Source organism: Moschus berezovskii, chromosome 7 (genome assembly GCF_049115385.1).
Source record: "Moschus berezovskii isolate FMDL1 chromosome 7, NW_MosBer_1.0, whole genome shotgun sequence".
NCBI classification, from domain to species: Eukaryota; Metazoa; Chordata; class Mammalia; order Artiodactyla; family Moschidae; genus Moschus; species Moschus berezovskii.
Window position 1 is genome coordinate 67256752 of NC_142466.1, and position 15082 is coordinate 67271833.

The window sequence follows — 15082 nt, forward strand, 5'->3', positions numbered from 1 at the left end:
GTATGAGGACCGTGGCTAGGGCACCAGTCTCGGTGATAAGCGAGATGAGAAGGTAAGAAAAATCCAAGAGCTGTAGAAGAAAGATAAGGCAGAGAATCCAGGCTTTGGCAACTGGAAGGGGAACAAAGTTCAAATAGCACCCAGCTTCAGACGGACGGCCGCCTCTCTCAGACCACATAGCCAGAGCTCAGCGAAGTCCCAGGAGAGACTCGGAAGGGCAGCCCCTCACGGTCGGGACTACATCTCCCAGCTTGCTGTGGGCCGAGCTGCAATAGGCCTGAGCAGAGGTGGTGGCGAGGCCGCGTCGCGTCGGGAGGGGGCGCTCGGGTCTTAGTTCTGAGCGAGCCGAGACGGCGGGGGCTGTGTGAATCACGTGACGAGAAGGCGTCTAGGGGCCGGGGTTTGCGGCCTGGATTGCGGGCGCTTGAGACCTCCGCCGCGGTTCCCGGCTCGTCACAGGAGGTTGGCTGGACCCCAGCCCTTGCGTCTTCCAAGGTCAGGGTCTCATGTCTCCCGGGCCGCGGGCACACTGAGTCGTCTTTAGCACAGCAGCTCTCAGAACCCCCACATCCCACTGCCGGCGGTTCCCCACGTCCGGTACCCGCCCCTAAAGCCACCTTCCCTCCTACGCAGCCCCAGCTGCCTGCTGTTAACCGCGACTGGGACCTCTTCTGGGGAGGCCCAGGTTGGGGTCCTCAGAGGTCCAGGAACCCTAGAAAACCTACTCTGTGGTTTTCTCTGGGACTCTAAGTGGAAAAGAGAGACGTTTGGAAGTAAAAGCCTCAGCTTCTCCCTCTTTTCTGCTCAAACCTCAGTAAAGTCTGTTAGGAGATCTACAAAGGCTGCAGGGGGAAATGGCCCAGACCTCAGGTCGTGGGTGATGGCCCTGGGCAGGTAGGTCAGAGGTCTGGGAAGCTTGAAGACCCCAGGTGATGGGAGTGGAGAGGCTCTGTGTGCAAATCCTGGTGGGGCGGTCTAGCAACTGGACCACCGCCCCCACCTGTAACACCCACCTCTGCATCATTGATGCTGCGGCCCCTATTTCCCAGGTAGATGCTCCCAGAAGCCCTCTGCGCAGAAAGCAGGTTTCACATGCCCACCATGTGGGGCCTGTTGCAGGTGTGTGTCACTCGCTAGGTCAAATCGAAACACTTTTTTCAGAAGTTTTATTTAAAAACTTTGGCACACGACAGAGACGGCAGGATGGAGACTGGTGTTCTGCCAGGCTTCTCAAGTAGGGACCAGGCTTGGGTTTCTCAGGTCACCGGATTCCAGGACCCGTCCAGCCTGTGGGCTCCTGAGGAGGATCCCCCTCACTGACCTCACAGACTCTTTCCCCCTCCCCTACAGCCCACTTCCGGTGTCTGAGGAGACACAGAGGTGTCAGGGGTAGACTAAAAGGTGTGGAATGGGAAGGATCTGGAGTTTGGGGGTTGAGAGGAACAGATGGAGGGGGAAAAAAGAGGAGGAGAGGGGGGACCCTGCCTTTTCTTCCTCCATCCTCAAGAGACGGGGCCTGCCATTCCTCTGAGAGGTCTTCCTCACAGCTCAGATAGGAAGTTCGGGGACCATCAGACCTGTGACTGAGGAAGGGCTGCCTGTCTTCAGGGGGTGGTTGGGAAACAGTCATGGCCTTAGACAGGGTAGCAGTAACCCATGCAACCGAGGAGGCTGGGGAGATGGATGCGCCAGGCTCCCTGTCTCAGCTGGGTGCGGGATGGCTATTGGCATAGGCCTGGTCTGGAAAGGAAGCTCGGGCTCTGCGCCCCTGGGCACACACTGAGGCGTAGAGCTCTGGCTCAGGGTCTGAGGCCTGGGGCTTTGGCTCAGAGTCCAGCACCACCTCCGAGTACTTGATGGGGCTTCCAGGGCTGGGGACCCGGCCCTGAGGAGGCCGCAGCTGCAGGCTGGTATAGCACATCACCTCCTCTGCAGCCTGAAGATGCAAGGCTGTTAGAAGTTCATGGGACCCTTGAGAAATCCCCCACTACCTTCCCGCCCCTTTTCAGCCACAACTGACTCACCCTGGCAGGGCCTCCAGGGGCTGAATCCTGTGTGTCTGGCCCTGGTTCCTGAGACAGCCGTCCTGGGGCAGGGAACAGGAGTCTGGTCACTTCTTGTTCTTCCCCCTGCACCCAGGACCTGGCCACTTGCACCCCTCCCCTTGGCCAGCTTCCTACCTGTCTGCAGATAATGCAGGTTCCCATACAGAGGGACGTCTTCCACAGACTCCCCAGAGCTGCAACACAGAGTTTAGGGGATGAGAGGCGACTTGTTGGTAAGGGGGGAACTCTCAATCAGCCCCTCTTTCTTGCCCCCCACTCACCGTCCATGTCCCGGCTGGCTCCTGCTCCGGCCACTAGTCCACTGGAACAAGTGCACAGCCAGTGAGATGAGGAGCAGCAGGGTCACAGCCCCTAAGAGGGCCCACAGCCCCCAGCCCTCGGTCACAGAGGGGATTCCTGTGGATGTGAGAGAGTGGGGAGGGAGTGTTACTGCCCAGCCTAACCCTCCAGGGCCCAGCAAGTGGGACCTGGGGCCACGTGACCCCTCCCCCTGCCCCGCCCAGCTCACCGGGCAGTAGCAGATCCGTGCAATTGCCGGGTTTGCTCTGGCCTGCTGCAGACATCCCGCCCAGAGCCAAAGGATCAGCCTGATTTATGATCTGACAGCTGTGGCAGCCCCCTTTACTCCCACCCCTCTCTGGGCCTGACCCCCACAGATCAGCATCTCCAATACCGGTGGTGGCAAAGTCGATGATTTCCGGGGAGGAAGGGGGAGGGGAGGAAGGGAGAGGGGAGGGATGAGTTAAAGAACAAAGACACCGCCCTGTGCCTGCACCTGCGCCACCCAGTAGCTCTTAAGCTTCCGCCCCCACCCCCACCCTTCCCCTGTACCCTGTGCCCATTTCAGTCAGAAAAGAGGCAGGCCTGAGTTTACCCAGCACTGGGCACGTGAGCTCATGAAGATCCCAAGGCGGGCAGAAGTGGCGTGAGGCAGGACCTACAAGACAAGCCAGGCCTTATGCTGGAGATTACTTTCTGCCCCAGGGTGTCTGCCTTTTCCCTCGAGTGCTGAGTCCCTTGACAGAATAAGGAGAGGGAGGACATAATCCTCCATGGGCATGCTGCAAAGTGAAAACGGGATGAGGAGGCCCCCTTCTGCCTACAATCCCACCACATGCTGAGGCTGCCCCACAACCAAGGGACAGGTGTTAAGAATGACTTTTGTTATTATTACTGGTATAATAGTCATAGATTTAGGGGATAGAGGAAGCTTGACTCCATCCTCCGGTCCATTTCATCCAAGCTGTCCCTAAGAACTGTGAACCTCAAAAGTTAGTTGAAGTAAAGAAACCTCTGCCCCAGTCCTGTCCTGGGAACCAGCCCAGTGTTTGCACTTGTTCACTTCAGGGAGCCGCCAAGTACCTGCCTCGCCCAGAGACAGCCCAGCCACATGGGAGGCTGCTGATGTGGGAAGAGGGATTCAAAGTTCCAAATATAAACCTTAGACCAGAGGTCAGAGATCTGTTTTGTCTAGCCCATATGTTTGTTTTTTTTTTTTCAAAGATTTAAAATCTATGTAGCAGTGTGCCTGGGGTGGGGATGGTAGCAGAGGTCCTGCCACTCTAAGCAATAAGAGGGTATTGTTTGTAAAAAATTTAAAAACAAAACTCACTAAAAGTCAGTGTCCTTTTCATTATCACCATGTTCCAGCAATTCTACAAAAAAAAAAAAAAATCAATGGTAAAATATTCCTTTCTGAAAAGTGCATTTTAAATTATTTTTTGACTGTGCTGGGTCTTCGTTGCAGCACAGGGGCTTTATGTAAATGTGTTACTAAGGATTCTCAATGCGTTGCCTTCTCTGCTGCCAGAGCACAGGCTCTAGGGGGCTTCAGTAGTTGCAGCTCTCAGGCTCTAGAGCGAGGGCTCAGTAGTTGTGGTGCACTGGCGTAGTTGCTCCGCTGGCATCTTCCTGACCAGGGATTGAACTGATATCCCCTGCATTGCAAGGCTGATTCTGAACTACTGGACCATCAGGGAAGCCCTCTGAAAAATATTTTGTAGATATACATTCTAAATTGTTGTGGTTACTGATGAGTTTTAATACTATGTAAAATTCAAATTTCAAATATGTAATATTCATTGGAAGGACTGATGCTGAAGCTGAAACTCCAATACTTTGGCCACCTGATGCAAAGAACTGACTCATCTGAAAAGACCCTGATGCTGGGAAAGATTGAAGGCGGGAGGAGAAGGGGACAACAGAGGATGAGATGGTTGAATGTCATCACTGACTCGATGGACATGAGTTTGAATAAGCTCTGGGAGTTAGTGATAGACAGGGAAGCCTGGTGTGCTGCAGTCCTTGGGGTCTCAACGAGTCAGACAAACTGAGCGACTGAACTGAAACTTCAAATGAGCACATTTGTGTTACTTACCCTTTGACAATATTATAATCCACAACTTCCCTGGTGGTCCAGTGGTTAAGATTCCATGCTTCCAATGCAGGGGGCTCAGGTTCCATCCCTGGTCAGGAAACTAGATTTCACATTCTGCAACTAAGAGTTTGAATGCTGCAACTAAGCCCTGGCACAGCCAAATAAATGTTTTTTTTTTTATGTATATATTATAATCTGCATGGAAGTTAATCTGTAGAATCCTAATTGTACAGCTGTATAATTTAAAAACAATGATAGCACAGTGATTGAAAAGTCAAATAAACTGAGCTTGAGTGGTTTAATTCTGTCATTCTAGGTGACCACTTAGTTTTTGTTTGTATTGAAATGTATTGGAATTTACTGTGAAATGGAATTTTTGTGAATCTCTGCCAAACATCCCTTTAAGACTTTCTTTTCCCAATTGTATGTCTGTTGCTTCATATGAAAGAAACTTTTTTGAAATGAAAATTAATAAAAGGTATTCTTTAATCAACTATGGGTAGAAATTGACAAATGTAGCTATATTCTCTATTGAATATGAATATGCCAAAATTATTTTTGACAAATTTTCAGAGGTTAACTTTAGAAAAATAAATTAGAGTTATTCATTACTCAGCTAGGTTACTATGTAGGTACAAGTTTTTTACCCCTTTCTGAACACAACAATGTAGCCAAGAAATTCATTACCCTTTCTTGTTCTGTAAAGTAAATTCAATTTTAACTCTTTTTATATTGTCATGATTATATCTACAGACTCCAATAAAAGAGATAATTCACTGTCTGAATTTCTGGCCCTTATTTGAAGAAAGTACAATAGCTCACTAATGAATAAGCCAGAAGTTAAGGGTTCTGTATATAGTCCATGGGGTCGCAAAGAGTCGGACACGACTGAGCGACTTTCACTTCCATTTATGAAGGGAACACGCACATACAGCAGAAAGTGAGATCTGAAAGTTGTATATAGATGTTAACTGTGACTTCGAAACGTCCTGGAGACAGTTAATGTTATTTTGTGTCTGGCTGTATAGTCGCTGCTCAAGTTAAAATGAGACGTGCTTTTTAAAGAAGATGCAAAAGCAGGCGTGCTGAGAATGAGCCCCGTGAGGTTGGTGCGCGTGGAGGCGCACTGCCTGCGTAACTATAGAAGCTGACGGACGACGCCCCGCAACACGCCGCTCGGCTTCCCCACCTCCAGGGCAGGACCGCTTCTTGGCGGGTTTAGTCGTGAGAAGCAGGGGAAGTCTACGTGCACAGGCACGTGGCACTCTCTGCCCAAGGTCCGGGGACTTTCCCCTAGGCGCAAATAAGGAACTAGTCCTCCGTGTGTAGCCTAGGAAACAGGCCTTCAGCACGAACCTCGATGACTCCGTCGAGTTCAAGCCCTTTATAGCTCCAGGAGGAAATTTATTTTTTGGTTAGGGTGAGGAGATTGGGGGGGGGGGGGGGGGCGTGACCGATAAAAACCACTTCCCGGCATAACCTTCTAAGAATGTAGGCTTCTGGAGACATTCTGGCTAACAGAACACCTATACAGAGATAAGAAATGAACTAGTGTCACAAATGAAGTACGCTAAGCCCACAGTCCTATGCAAATAAGGTCTGGCCCCGCCCACACGCTAGGTGGGCGTGACCTCCCTGGGAGGCCCGGAGTGGGAACAGCTGGGGGACGCGCCTGCGTGCGCGTGCACCGGGGCGTCCGACGACGCCGGCGCCTCCCGCTTTCTTCCCGGGTTGGCCCGCTATGGCGAGCGTGGTGTCGCTCGCGGGTGCGCTGGGGCTGCTACTTGTGTCTGCGCTGCCCGAGGTGCTCGGAGACCGCCGCAGCCCCGACCGCCGGCCACACCCAGGTACCAGCGAGGGCCGCTAGAGGGAGGCTGGGACTGCCCCCGGGCCCCAAGCCCCAGCTCTACTGACCCGCCTCTGCCCTCCTCCTCAGGCGACGCCGGCCAGGTCGGCCCTGGGGCCGCGGAACCCCGGCGGCACTCGCCGCCGTCCAAGAACCAGCGCGAGCGGGCTCGGTCCGGGGCGCTGCCCTTGGGGGCGCTGTACACCGCGGCCGCCGTGGCTTTTGTGCTGTACAAGTGTTTGCAGGTGCGGGACGACCAGGGGTGGGGATGCCCCGGCCATGAATCTCTATGAGGGCGCCATGGTACCAAGAACAAGACACGTTTTCCAGTCATTCTGTAAAATGAAGACAGGAGTTCCCTGAGTTTCCAACATGGTGGGGTTAGTTAAAGCATCCAGCTAGGTAATGGATGTGAAGGGCCCTTGGTTAATTTTAAATAGTAACCATCACATTTAATCCTTCCAACAATCCAGTGAAGAGGTTGTCACTTGCTCAAGGACACTCCGAGATAGTAACTGGTGGCGCTAAGATTTGAACCCAGCAAATGTCCATACTATAGTAAATGCAGTTCCTAGGGAGTTTCCAAGCTTGGCACGAGCAGTTGATTACTGTAGCCAGAGTTTTTAGAGTTCAAGGAACTAAGTAGTCTCAAGTTATCGTTGGGAAGAAGGCCCTGCAATGTGAACTGACAGTACATTTTGTTGGATTAAAACTGTTGAAAAGTAGTACCTCCCAGGGCTTGCTCTTCAGCCCTGGCCCTATCACTTACATTGGGAAATAGAGGACTGACTGAGCCAATTTAGAGATGACGTGAAACTAGGAGGGCTAGCTAATCATGATCCATAGTAGACTTAACAAGCTAGGATGAGGGGATGAATTTAATGGTGAAATTTAACAAGGATAGATAAATTCTGTTCTTGGACCCAAGTATAGTCTGAAAGAAACTCAATTCTCTTGAGGGCACTGTTTTAAGAGCATTGTTGTGGTTCAGTTACTAAGTTGTGTCTGACTCTGTGACCTCATGGACTGTAGCGTGTCAGGCTTCCCAGTCCTTCACCATCTCCCAGAGTTTGCTCAAACTCATGTCCATTGAGTCGGTAATGCCATCTCTTAAACCAGAGTAAAGCACCCAGAGAAAACCATGTCAAATGAGCACTGACTGAAAAACATTGGTGCTATTAAATCAGAGAAGACAGGGAGTACGACCGTTGCCTTCAAATTCCTGAGGGGCTGTCATGTTGAAAAGATGATTTTGGAAGGCTCTACTCATCACCATGAAAAGCAGATAGCAATGGACTGTGTCTGGCTTTGTGTATCAACTAAACCAGAGCTTTATCAAACAATAGAGCCTCTCCTTCCTGGAGGTGTTTTAGTAGATTGAACAGCAACCACACATGGGGTGTACTGACATATCGCTTCCTGTCCTCAGTGAGGAGCTGGAATAGATATGATTGTGATTCTCTTGAGATAAAAAAAAACCCACTAGCTTTGTCTATCTGAAATTATCCTTGGCCTTTATCTGGCTTTGGAGACTGAGGTTATTGAGGTCCTTGTTGCTGCAGTATCCCCCTTGCCTTTTTCCACAGCAGGGGAAAGATGAGGCTGCTGTTCTCCAAGAGGAGGCAGGCAAGAAGGATTCATTGCAGTCAGGTGGGTTTTGCAGAGGTCTGTGTTTGGTTGGGGATTAAGGGACCGCAGAAAGTAAGTAACCGTTGCTCTTTTCTCCCATACCCCCAGAGCAACAGCTGGCCCAGCTGACACAACAGCTTGTCCAGACAGAGCAACACCTGAACAGTCTGATGGCCCAGCTGGACCCCCTTTTTGAGCGGTAAGGAGAGCAATGACCCTGTGGCTAGAGAGAGCTTGTGGTAGGTGGGAGAAGTGGGGACAGAGATTGGGCAGCCTCTGAATGGACATATCTGCAGTGTGACTACCCTGGCTGGAGCCCAGCAGGAGCTTCTGCACATGAAGCTACAGACCATCCACCAGCTGTTACAAGACAGCAAACCAAACAAGGGTGTGGAGGTTCCAGAACCAGGTACAGGGTTGGGAGGTGAGAGTCTGCTGGAGGTAGAGACAAAGCCTTTGAAACTGGAACATGCCTGATCTCCCCCCTCACAGAGGCCAGCATACCCTTTCCCGAGGACTTCTGTATAGAGGAGGACGAGGAGGAGGCTGGTGACAATCAGGCCTGGGAGGAGCCCCTAAACTGGAACACAGGGACAAGGAACTTAGCTCCTCCCAGGGAGATGGAGCCCGCGCTAAGGAGAAGATGCAGGAAGTCTGCAGCACAGGGCCTCAGTCACAACCCCCAATGGAAAGAAGGAACGACAGTGGATGGTTTAGTAAAACAGAGTCTGTTCCTGTGACTGGATGCTCCTGTGTCCTTTTTCCATTCCAGCTGCACACACATGGACACCCCCCCAACACCCACCCCCCCCTTACTAGGTGCCTAAGAACAACCAGGCCTCCTTGAAAAGCTTCCCTTATTAGGACATAAAGAGGCCGCCTTCCAGTGCAGGAGCCGAGAAGATAGAGGGAGCTCTAGTTCTTTTATTTGTATTCCTGAGGCCACAGTCATGCCAGCCTTAAGGGCACAAAAAATCCCTTTTCTCATATCGCATAGCTGAGACAAAATGGCTTCTTGAAAAAAGAACTTTACTAAAATCCGGTGGGGAAATAAATTATAGAAACTATATACAACATAAAAACAGCCATACTTGCAAAGCTGCAAACTTGATAAACAGCTGTCCACAGACACAGCACCAAACTTATCAGTCCCAAATCCCCTCCTCTGTATTGGCGGAGCTGGTTCGGCTGAGTCGGACTTGGTGTCCTGATTCTTTAAGAGCTGGTCAAAGGACATGGTGTGTCTTGGTCTCAGGCAAACACAAAATGATTCTTCTCAAACCATGAAGAGTCTGTGTTTTGTTAGTAAGATTCCTGATTCTGACTTATCCCCACGGTATGCTGCACTCTGGAATCTGTAAGATTCCTCTAGTTCTTCTGGCTGCTGTGGAGAGAAAACAGTTCAGGCACTGGCATGAGCACTCTATTCTGACAAAATCACTTGGGGTGTTGGACAGGGGCGTGCTTGGGGGGGTGGGGGTGGGTTCCAGACATGAAGTAGGCTCAGAAGTGCCATCTCCAGCTCCTGGGCCTCAACACAGCACTCTTCCTGAGGGAAAACAACTTACCTGATGGCCAAAGTCAGACTGTGGTACCAGTGCGACAGCTCCTCCTGGTCTGTGGACATAAGCAGTAGCTTCTCATGGGGAAAGGACAGCTAGAGAGAGATCACCTCTTAGCACATGGCTCAGAAAGGTCCAGCCTTAATCCAAAGACCCTGCTATTTCCATGGCAGTAATTTAGGGCTGAAGTGAGAACGAGGTATGAACCCCAAGCCCTGGTATCCTCTCAATGCAGGTGAGTCAGTTCCTATGAGGGGAGCTTAAGCCAAGGAGATGAATGGTGCACAGGCACTTGGTATATTTTTGGGCCCTTCCTACCCTGCCTAGGGCTCTTGCCTGTTACTTACGCTGAGCAGTCCACCACAAGGGCCTCCTGAGTGGCCAAAGACCCTGTGGAGTTGACACTCGGCCATGGGGTAGAGGGCCCGGCAGGCAAAGGTGCCACTTTGCAGCAGATGCAGTGGGGGTCGAGGCTTGGCCATGAGGAGTGCATCAGAAAAGAGGAAGAACATTCGGGGCCGAGGCTCCCCCCGGGGAGGCACCACCAACAGCCATCCCTGGCGTAGGAACCAGCGACCTGAGAGGTGGGAGATCCATTATTCTGGTGCAGCTTCAGGACTACAGCCCACAGAATAAAAGGAAAGGGAGGCTGAGAAAATGGGAGGCAGGTGGTAGGTGCTGGCGATAGAGAGGATGGGGTTGAGAAAAGGGCAGTTTGCAGATTGAGGGGAAGCATGCACATGGACTACCTGATATAAGCCCCTTTGCTTGCCGTCCACTGAGCAGAGCCTGGACACGCTGGAGATGCTGTTCATTCTTCTGTTTCTGACCGATGGTGTGGACTCTCTGGGCAGTCTCACTTATCAGCTGGGCAGCCCCTAGAATGATATTCCACACCCCACTCCCAGCACAACTTTGACTTTGGGTGAATGGTGGTGGTGAAAGACAGGCTAATCCAGACAGGACTAGGGTCAGAGTCTAATTTCTTGAAGAGTGGAGGTAGGGCAATAGGAACACTGTATACACATCATTGGAAGATTGGGGCATATCATACATGGTTGGAGGTCAGAACCAGAAAGGGAACAGAAGCAATCTCCAAGAAATGCTGTGGAAGAGCAAGAACGTACTTGTGAGCTGTTTGTGTTCAGGGCTGTTGGGACCTGTGTTTTCAGCCAAAGCAACAGCAAGATTCTCATACCTGAAATTAGAAGTCTATGAGGGAAAAGTAGAGCTGGGCACAATTTCCTCTGCCTGACACAGATCACCCCCTGTACAAACTTCAGCTGGGGAACCAGGAAAGACCTGCCTGTGGCTGTTTATCCCCCTCTTCCATCTGGGATTCAGAACTGGGTTCACTCCATATGGCCCTCTTCCATCCCACACTGAAGAGTCAGGGAGGCAGACCAGATCCCAAGGTGAAAGTTAATCAACCCAAGGAGGATGCTGCGAACCACTGACTGTAAGTTCTTAACTCATTCCCAGGGACAGAAATTCTAAGCCTTTCATCTTCAGAAACCTTGCTACTAGCCTTATCACAGACCCCTCACTTCAGCTTAAGTTAAACAGCCCCAGCTAAGGGCCTGAGGCTGCACAGTCCAGGTACTCCAGGAGCAATTTGTCCCAGGAGAGAGACAGTGGGACAGATCCCATGAAATCCCACAAAGATTGAGAGCAGCCATCATACAGACGCAGAATTCTAAGAGAAGTTGGCTGAGTCAGGGTGAGTTCACTCACTGCTGGAGCCTCTGGAGAGGCAGAGGGAGCAGGTCCTGGAGCTGAAGGCCCCCAAACTCAGGGCGACCTTCCTGAAGTCGCACAAATCTCCGGAAATGTTTGTTCTTCTTTATTTGCTCCTAGAATGATGAGGAAAGGGTTGGCAGCAGGGAGAGAAGCCCCCTCCTTATATTGCATTCTTCTGTGTACACATCCCAGGCCCTCAGGAAGCTGTATGCTCCTGAGAGAACCCCGTCTCCCTACTGGAAACTTAACATAGGGCTGGGCACCCACAGGGCTCTATAAATGCAGGAACAATATGAAGTTTGGGTCTCCAGATAAAGAGGAAATGTACAAAGGACAAGGGGAAGGACTTGAAGTTATCAGGTTACCTGGAGGATGGTCCGGGACCTCTCAACATTGGCAGCAAATTGGGTGTAGAGCTCCAGGTGGTTGCAGAGGCCCTCCAACCCCTGTCCCCAGCGCCCTCCTTCGAGGTAGGGAAGCAGCTCTCTGTGTGGGTCAGGACAATAAAAGAGCAGCCCAAGAACTACTCAAGCACCACCTCTCTTAATTCTCATAACCCTGCTCCGGAGGTAGTACGGCCCCACTTTGTGGGAGGAGACTCGGTGGATATGAATCTGAGCAAACTCGGAGATGGTGAAGGAAGGGGAGCCTGGCGTGCTGTAGTTCGTGGGGTCACGAAGATTCCCACACGATTTAGCGACTGAACAGCAAGTGGCTGAAGAACTGGGGCAGATTAAGGCACTGGGCCAAGACCACAGGGGAGGTAACTGGCAGACTCTGGATTTGAACCTGGATCTCCTCTACTCTGAGCTCTCTGCACTGCCAGAAACCAGGTCTCCTCCTCTCTCCCCACTCCCCTTCTACTCACTGGCTGGCGCCGTAAATGAGTTCCCAGGGCCCAAAGAGGACCTGGCGCTCTAGTGGTCGCAGGGTGCCTTTGGCTCTCAAAATTGCCACGAAGTACTGCGGAAGGAGAGAATAACAGTATGTAGTCCGCAGAAAGAAGAGGCTGGCGCCAAGGCGCCGCTAGGTCAGCGACCTAGTAGGCACTCTCCCACTCCCTGGGGTCCCCGCCCCTCTACGGGAGACTGTGGGGTTCGCACCGTGGCCACCAGCCCCAGCTGTTCCTGGTAGCGCCGCTCGGTCTCCAGCAGCTCCCGGGCAGTGCAGGCGCGTTTCCGCTCCCAACGGGCACGCTGCTCTTGAACCGGGCACCGGGCACCGGGGGCCGGGCTCTCCATGCCGGACTGAGGGGTTGCCACTTCCGGACGCAGCCCGCCGGAGATTCAAATCCAAACGGACCCGGGGGCGGGGCTGCTGGGGCGGGCCCTTGAGGGGAGTGCGCCCCCTGGCGCCTGGAGGCTGTGCGCAGGCGAGGGCAAGCGCAGCGGCTAGCTAAACCGCGTCAGGTCAGCGCCACGGCGGCGCTGCAGGAGGCTCCTGCCAGGGCCGGGCAGGGTGCGGCAAGTGGGTGGCCCTCCTTTGAGTGGCACTAAGTTGGGACAGCAGCCTGGACTTTGAGTCAGGATACTTGGGGGTTTAGACACTGGCAGGGTCGCAGTGTCTCACCTGTAGAATTGAGCTGCTGTCGTGGACCCGTGCCAAACGCTGGGGTCCAGCTGTCCCCAGTCCTTTCATCATTAGGAATCCTCACGGGTCACCAGGTTTTGAATATTTTGGCCGCTGGACAAAAGTTCCTCGGTTTTAAGTCATTAACTCGTTTACTCCTTCCATACTGATCCAAAGCCTGATAGCCAGTTAGCTTCCGGTCAGCAAATGTCAGTAACTAACGTGGTGGTTTGGAATTGCTGTAATTCTGGCCAAAGGTAAAAGCTTGGAGTTGATTAATCTGTGTTACCTAGTCAGAGTTAAAAGGTACTATATTTTCCTTAGTTAGGTCTTTTGGAAAACTGGCAATAGCCTTGGAGGGTAAATTAGCAGTGCCATTTTGTCAGTATGTATATCTTAAAATGTGCCTACTCTTATGACCCAGCAATTCCACTTCTAGTAATGCATCCTAAAAAAAACAGATATGCGGACAAAATATATATATTCTAGGATGGGTGGCAAAATGTTGTTTGTAACAGCAGAAAACTGGAAGTCACTTAAATGCCCAATGGTAGAGAATTAGCTAGGAAAATTATGGTACAGCCATTTGAAGGAATAATATGAAAGCATTGAAGATGATGTAAAAAAGCCATTAATTTTGGGAAACACATAGTATATTGCCGAGAGGAAAAAAGCAGGCCATAAAACTGTATAATACGATCTATTTAGGTATAATCAGGGAAGCCTGGCGTGCTGCAATTCATGGCGTCGCAGAGTCAGACATGACTAAGAGACTGAACAACAACAAAATATATGACTGGAAGGATAAACAATCGAAAGGTAGTTGTGTTTTTTATCTCTGGGTGATGGGACCAAAGATAATTCATTCAGCAAATATTTATTAAGCACCTAAACTGTAAGAGGTACTGGTCACTAAGGTTAAAGGGGTGAATGGGATTAAAAGGGTGATTTTTAAAATTCCCTTATACTTTTCTGCTTTTCCCAAGTTTCCTACTTGAGCATGCATGTGTTACTTTATAATTAAAAAAAAAAAGTGCTATTTAAAACCACAATGTTAGTTAGAAACCTTAGGCCCCATTATTACCACTGAGGCCTCATAGGAATCCAGGCCCAGAGCCAAAAACCAGGGTATTGTCAGGGTTCTGAGGTCACCTCTAGCTCTCTGACATTCTAAGAATTCTGAGGAAAGAGAAATGCTGGACTTAGATCAGGGAAAAACAACTTGAAGGGCTTGGTGGAGGTAAGAGAGTTTGGGTCAGACTGTACCTTGGACGGGTCACAGGGGAACTGGTGATACCATATAGGTGGAACACTGGTTACACTGTCTCAGGTGAATCGGACAGTCCATACTCAGAGCTGCAGGGTGGAAGGGGACAGGTCATCTCATGATAACTGGCATCACCATAAGCCCAGGTGATGAGAACAGAGCATAACCCCTGGGGGCGCAGTTGGTGATGAGGGTGTCTGGGTGTCCTGCCAGTGTGTGAGTGTACTTTAGGTGGATGGAAGAGGAGATGGGAATAGAGTCAACCGTGAGCTCAGGTGGGGAAATCATTCAACTTTTGAGGCAGAGGAGGGCAAAGCTGAGCAAGACACACGGAGGACACTTGGAGACAACTGATTCCCTGGAGACCAAGTGTCCCACAGAACAACTCAGGCATACCATAGTCTGCCTGGGACTGACTCAACCCACAGTCTCCCCTAAAGCTAAAGGAAGGGGCAGGGGACAAGGAAGAGGATCAGAGGGCAGTCAACAACCTCTCTATCCTTTAAATTTTATTTATTTTGTAAAATAAAATCCTGTGGCATGTGGGCTCTTAGTTCCCAGACCAAGGATTGAACCCATACCTCCTGCATTGGAAGGTGGAGTCTTAACCAGTAGACCACTGGGGAAGTCTCTCTATTCTTGAAGAAGAAGAAGAAAAAAAAAAAAAAATATATATATATATATATATATATTTTTTCTTCTTCAAAATAAAAGAGTGAAGGTGCTGGAGCCTGGGTTCAATCCTTGGTCAGGGAACTAAGATTCTGTAAGCTGTGTGACACAGCCAAAAAAAAAAAACAAACATTTTTTTTCCTCTATCATTTAATTACCCATAACCTCTGCTTTCAACGAACTGGCTGCTGGAGAAGCTCTCAGGATTCTTAAACAATCACCACCAGTCATTCCACAAAAATCAAATGCCTTGGGACTTCCCTGGTGGTCCAGTGGTTAGGAATCCACCATGCAGTGCAGGGGATGCGGGTTCGATCCCTGGTTGGGGAACTAAGATCCCACATGCTGCAGGGC

General features: G+C 50.8%; 3 protein-coding genes and 1 non-coding gene across 6 annotated transcripts; 1 reads left to right on the forward strand and 3 right to left on the reverse strand.

Annotated features, from left to right (window-relative positions):
• Positions 1-1149: 1149 nt before the first annotated feature.
• Positions 1150-2707, reverse strand: SIT1 (signaling threshold regulating transmembrane adaptor 1). Its single transcript, XM_055427887.2, has 5 exons — positions 2575-2707; positions 2327-2462; positions 2181-2239; positions 2025-2086; positions 1150-1936 (listed from the first exon to the last, which is right to left on the reverse strand). Exons 1-5 carry the CDS (start codon positions 2627-2629, stop codon positions 1703-1705), a joined length of 546 nt encoding a protein of 181 aa, XP_055283862.1. The 5' UTR covers positions 2630-2707; the 3' UTR covers positions 1150-1702.
• A 2815-nt stretch (positions 2708-5522) lies between these two features.
• Positions 5523-5799, reverse strand: LOC148777346 (RNase MRP). Its single transcript, XR_016037942.1, has one exon.
• Positions 5800-6113: 314 nt separating this feature from the next.
• On the forward strand, positions 6114-8663 carry CCDC107 (coiled-coil domain containing 107). Of its 2 annotated transcripts, none has more exons than XM_055427021.2 (6): positions 6114-6290; positions 6380-6534; positions 7879-7939; positions 8027-8117; positions 8215-8327; positions 8411-8663. In XM_055427021.2, exons 1-6 carry the CDS (start codon positions 6185-6187, stop codon positions 8656-8658), a joined length of 774 nt encoding a protein of 257 aa, XP_055282996.1. In that variant the 5' UTR covers positions 6114-6184; the 3' UTR covers positions 8659-8663. The 2 variants fall into 2 exon arrangements, with proteins under 2 accessions (XP_055282996.1, XP_055282995.1); XM_055427020.2 differs by having other exon boundaries at positions 6115-6290; positions 7876-7939.
• Positions 8664-8945: 282 nt separating this feature from the next.
• On the reverse strand, positions 8946-14697 carry ARHGEF39 (Rho guanine nucleotide exchange factor 39). Of its 2 annotated transcripts, none has more exons than XM_055427014.2 (9): positions 12324-12489; positions 12089-12183; positions 11586-11706; positions 11215-11333; positions 10608-10678; positions 10230-10358; positions 9828-10057; positions 9487-9575; positions 8946-9299 (listed from the first exon to the last, which is right to left on the reverse strand). In XM_055427014.2, exons 1-9 carry the CDS (start codon positions 12459-12461, stop codon positions 9287-9289), a joined length of 1005 nt encoding a protein of 334 aa, XP_055282989.1. In that variant the 5' UTR covers positions 12462-12489; the 3' UTR covers positions 8946-9286. The 2 variants fall into 2 exon arrangements, with proteins under 2 accessions (XP_055282989.1, XP_055282988.1); XM_055427013.2 differs by having other exon boundaries at positions 8947-9302; positions 12324-14697.
• Positions 14698-15082: the final 385 nt, after the last annotated feature.

Excerpts from the sequence above, each read along its gene's own strand:
- SIT1 (XM_055427887.2), bottom strand. The coding sequence starts at position 2,629 with ATGTCTGCAGCAGGCCAGAGCAAACCCGGCAATTGCACGGATCTGCTA. Across the intron at positions 2,087-2,180 it reads CCTGCATTATCTGCAGACAG|GACGGCTGTCTCAGGAACCA; the intron begins GTAGGAAGCTGG and ends TCCCTGCCCCAG. Across the intron at positions 1,937-2,024 it reads CCCCTGGAGGCCCTGCCAGG|GCTGCAGAGGAGGTGATGTG; the intron begins GTGAGTCAGTTG and ends TTGCATCTTCAG.
- CCDC107 (XM_055427020.2), top strand. The coding sequence starts at position 6,185 with ATGGCGAGCGTGGTGTCGCTCGCGGGTGCGCTGGGGCTGCTACTTGTG. Across the intron at positions 6,291-6,379 it reads CGACCGCCGGCCACACCCAG|GCGACGCCGGCCAGGTCGGC; the intron begins GTACCAGCGAGG and ends CCTCCTCCTCAG. Across the intron at positions 8,328-8,410 it reads TGTGGAGGTTCCAGAACCAG|AGGCCAGCATACCCTTTCCC; the intron begins GTACAGGGTTGG and ends CCCCCCTCACAG.
- ARHGEF39 (XM_055427013.2), bottom strand. The coding sequence starts at position 12,461 with ATGGAGAGCCCGGCCCCCGGTGCCCGGTGCCCGGTTCAAGAGCAGCGT. Across the intron at positions 11,707-12,088 it reads CTCATTTACGGCGCCAGCCA|AGAGCTGCTTCCCTACCTCG; the intron begins GTGAGTAGAAGG and ends TGACCCACACAG. Across the intron at positions 10,359-10,607 it reads TGAACACAAACAGCTCACAA|GGGCTGCCCAGCTGATAAGT; the intron begins GTACGTTCTTGC and ends ATATCATTCTAG.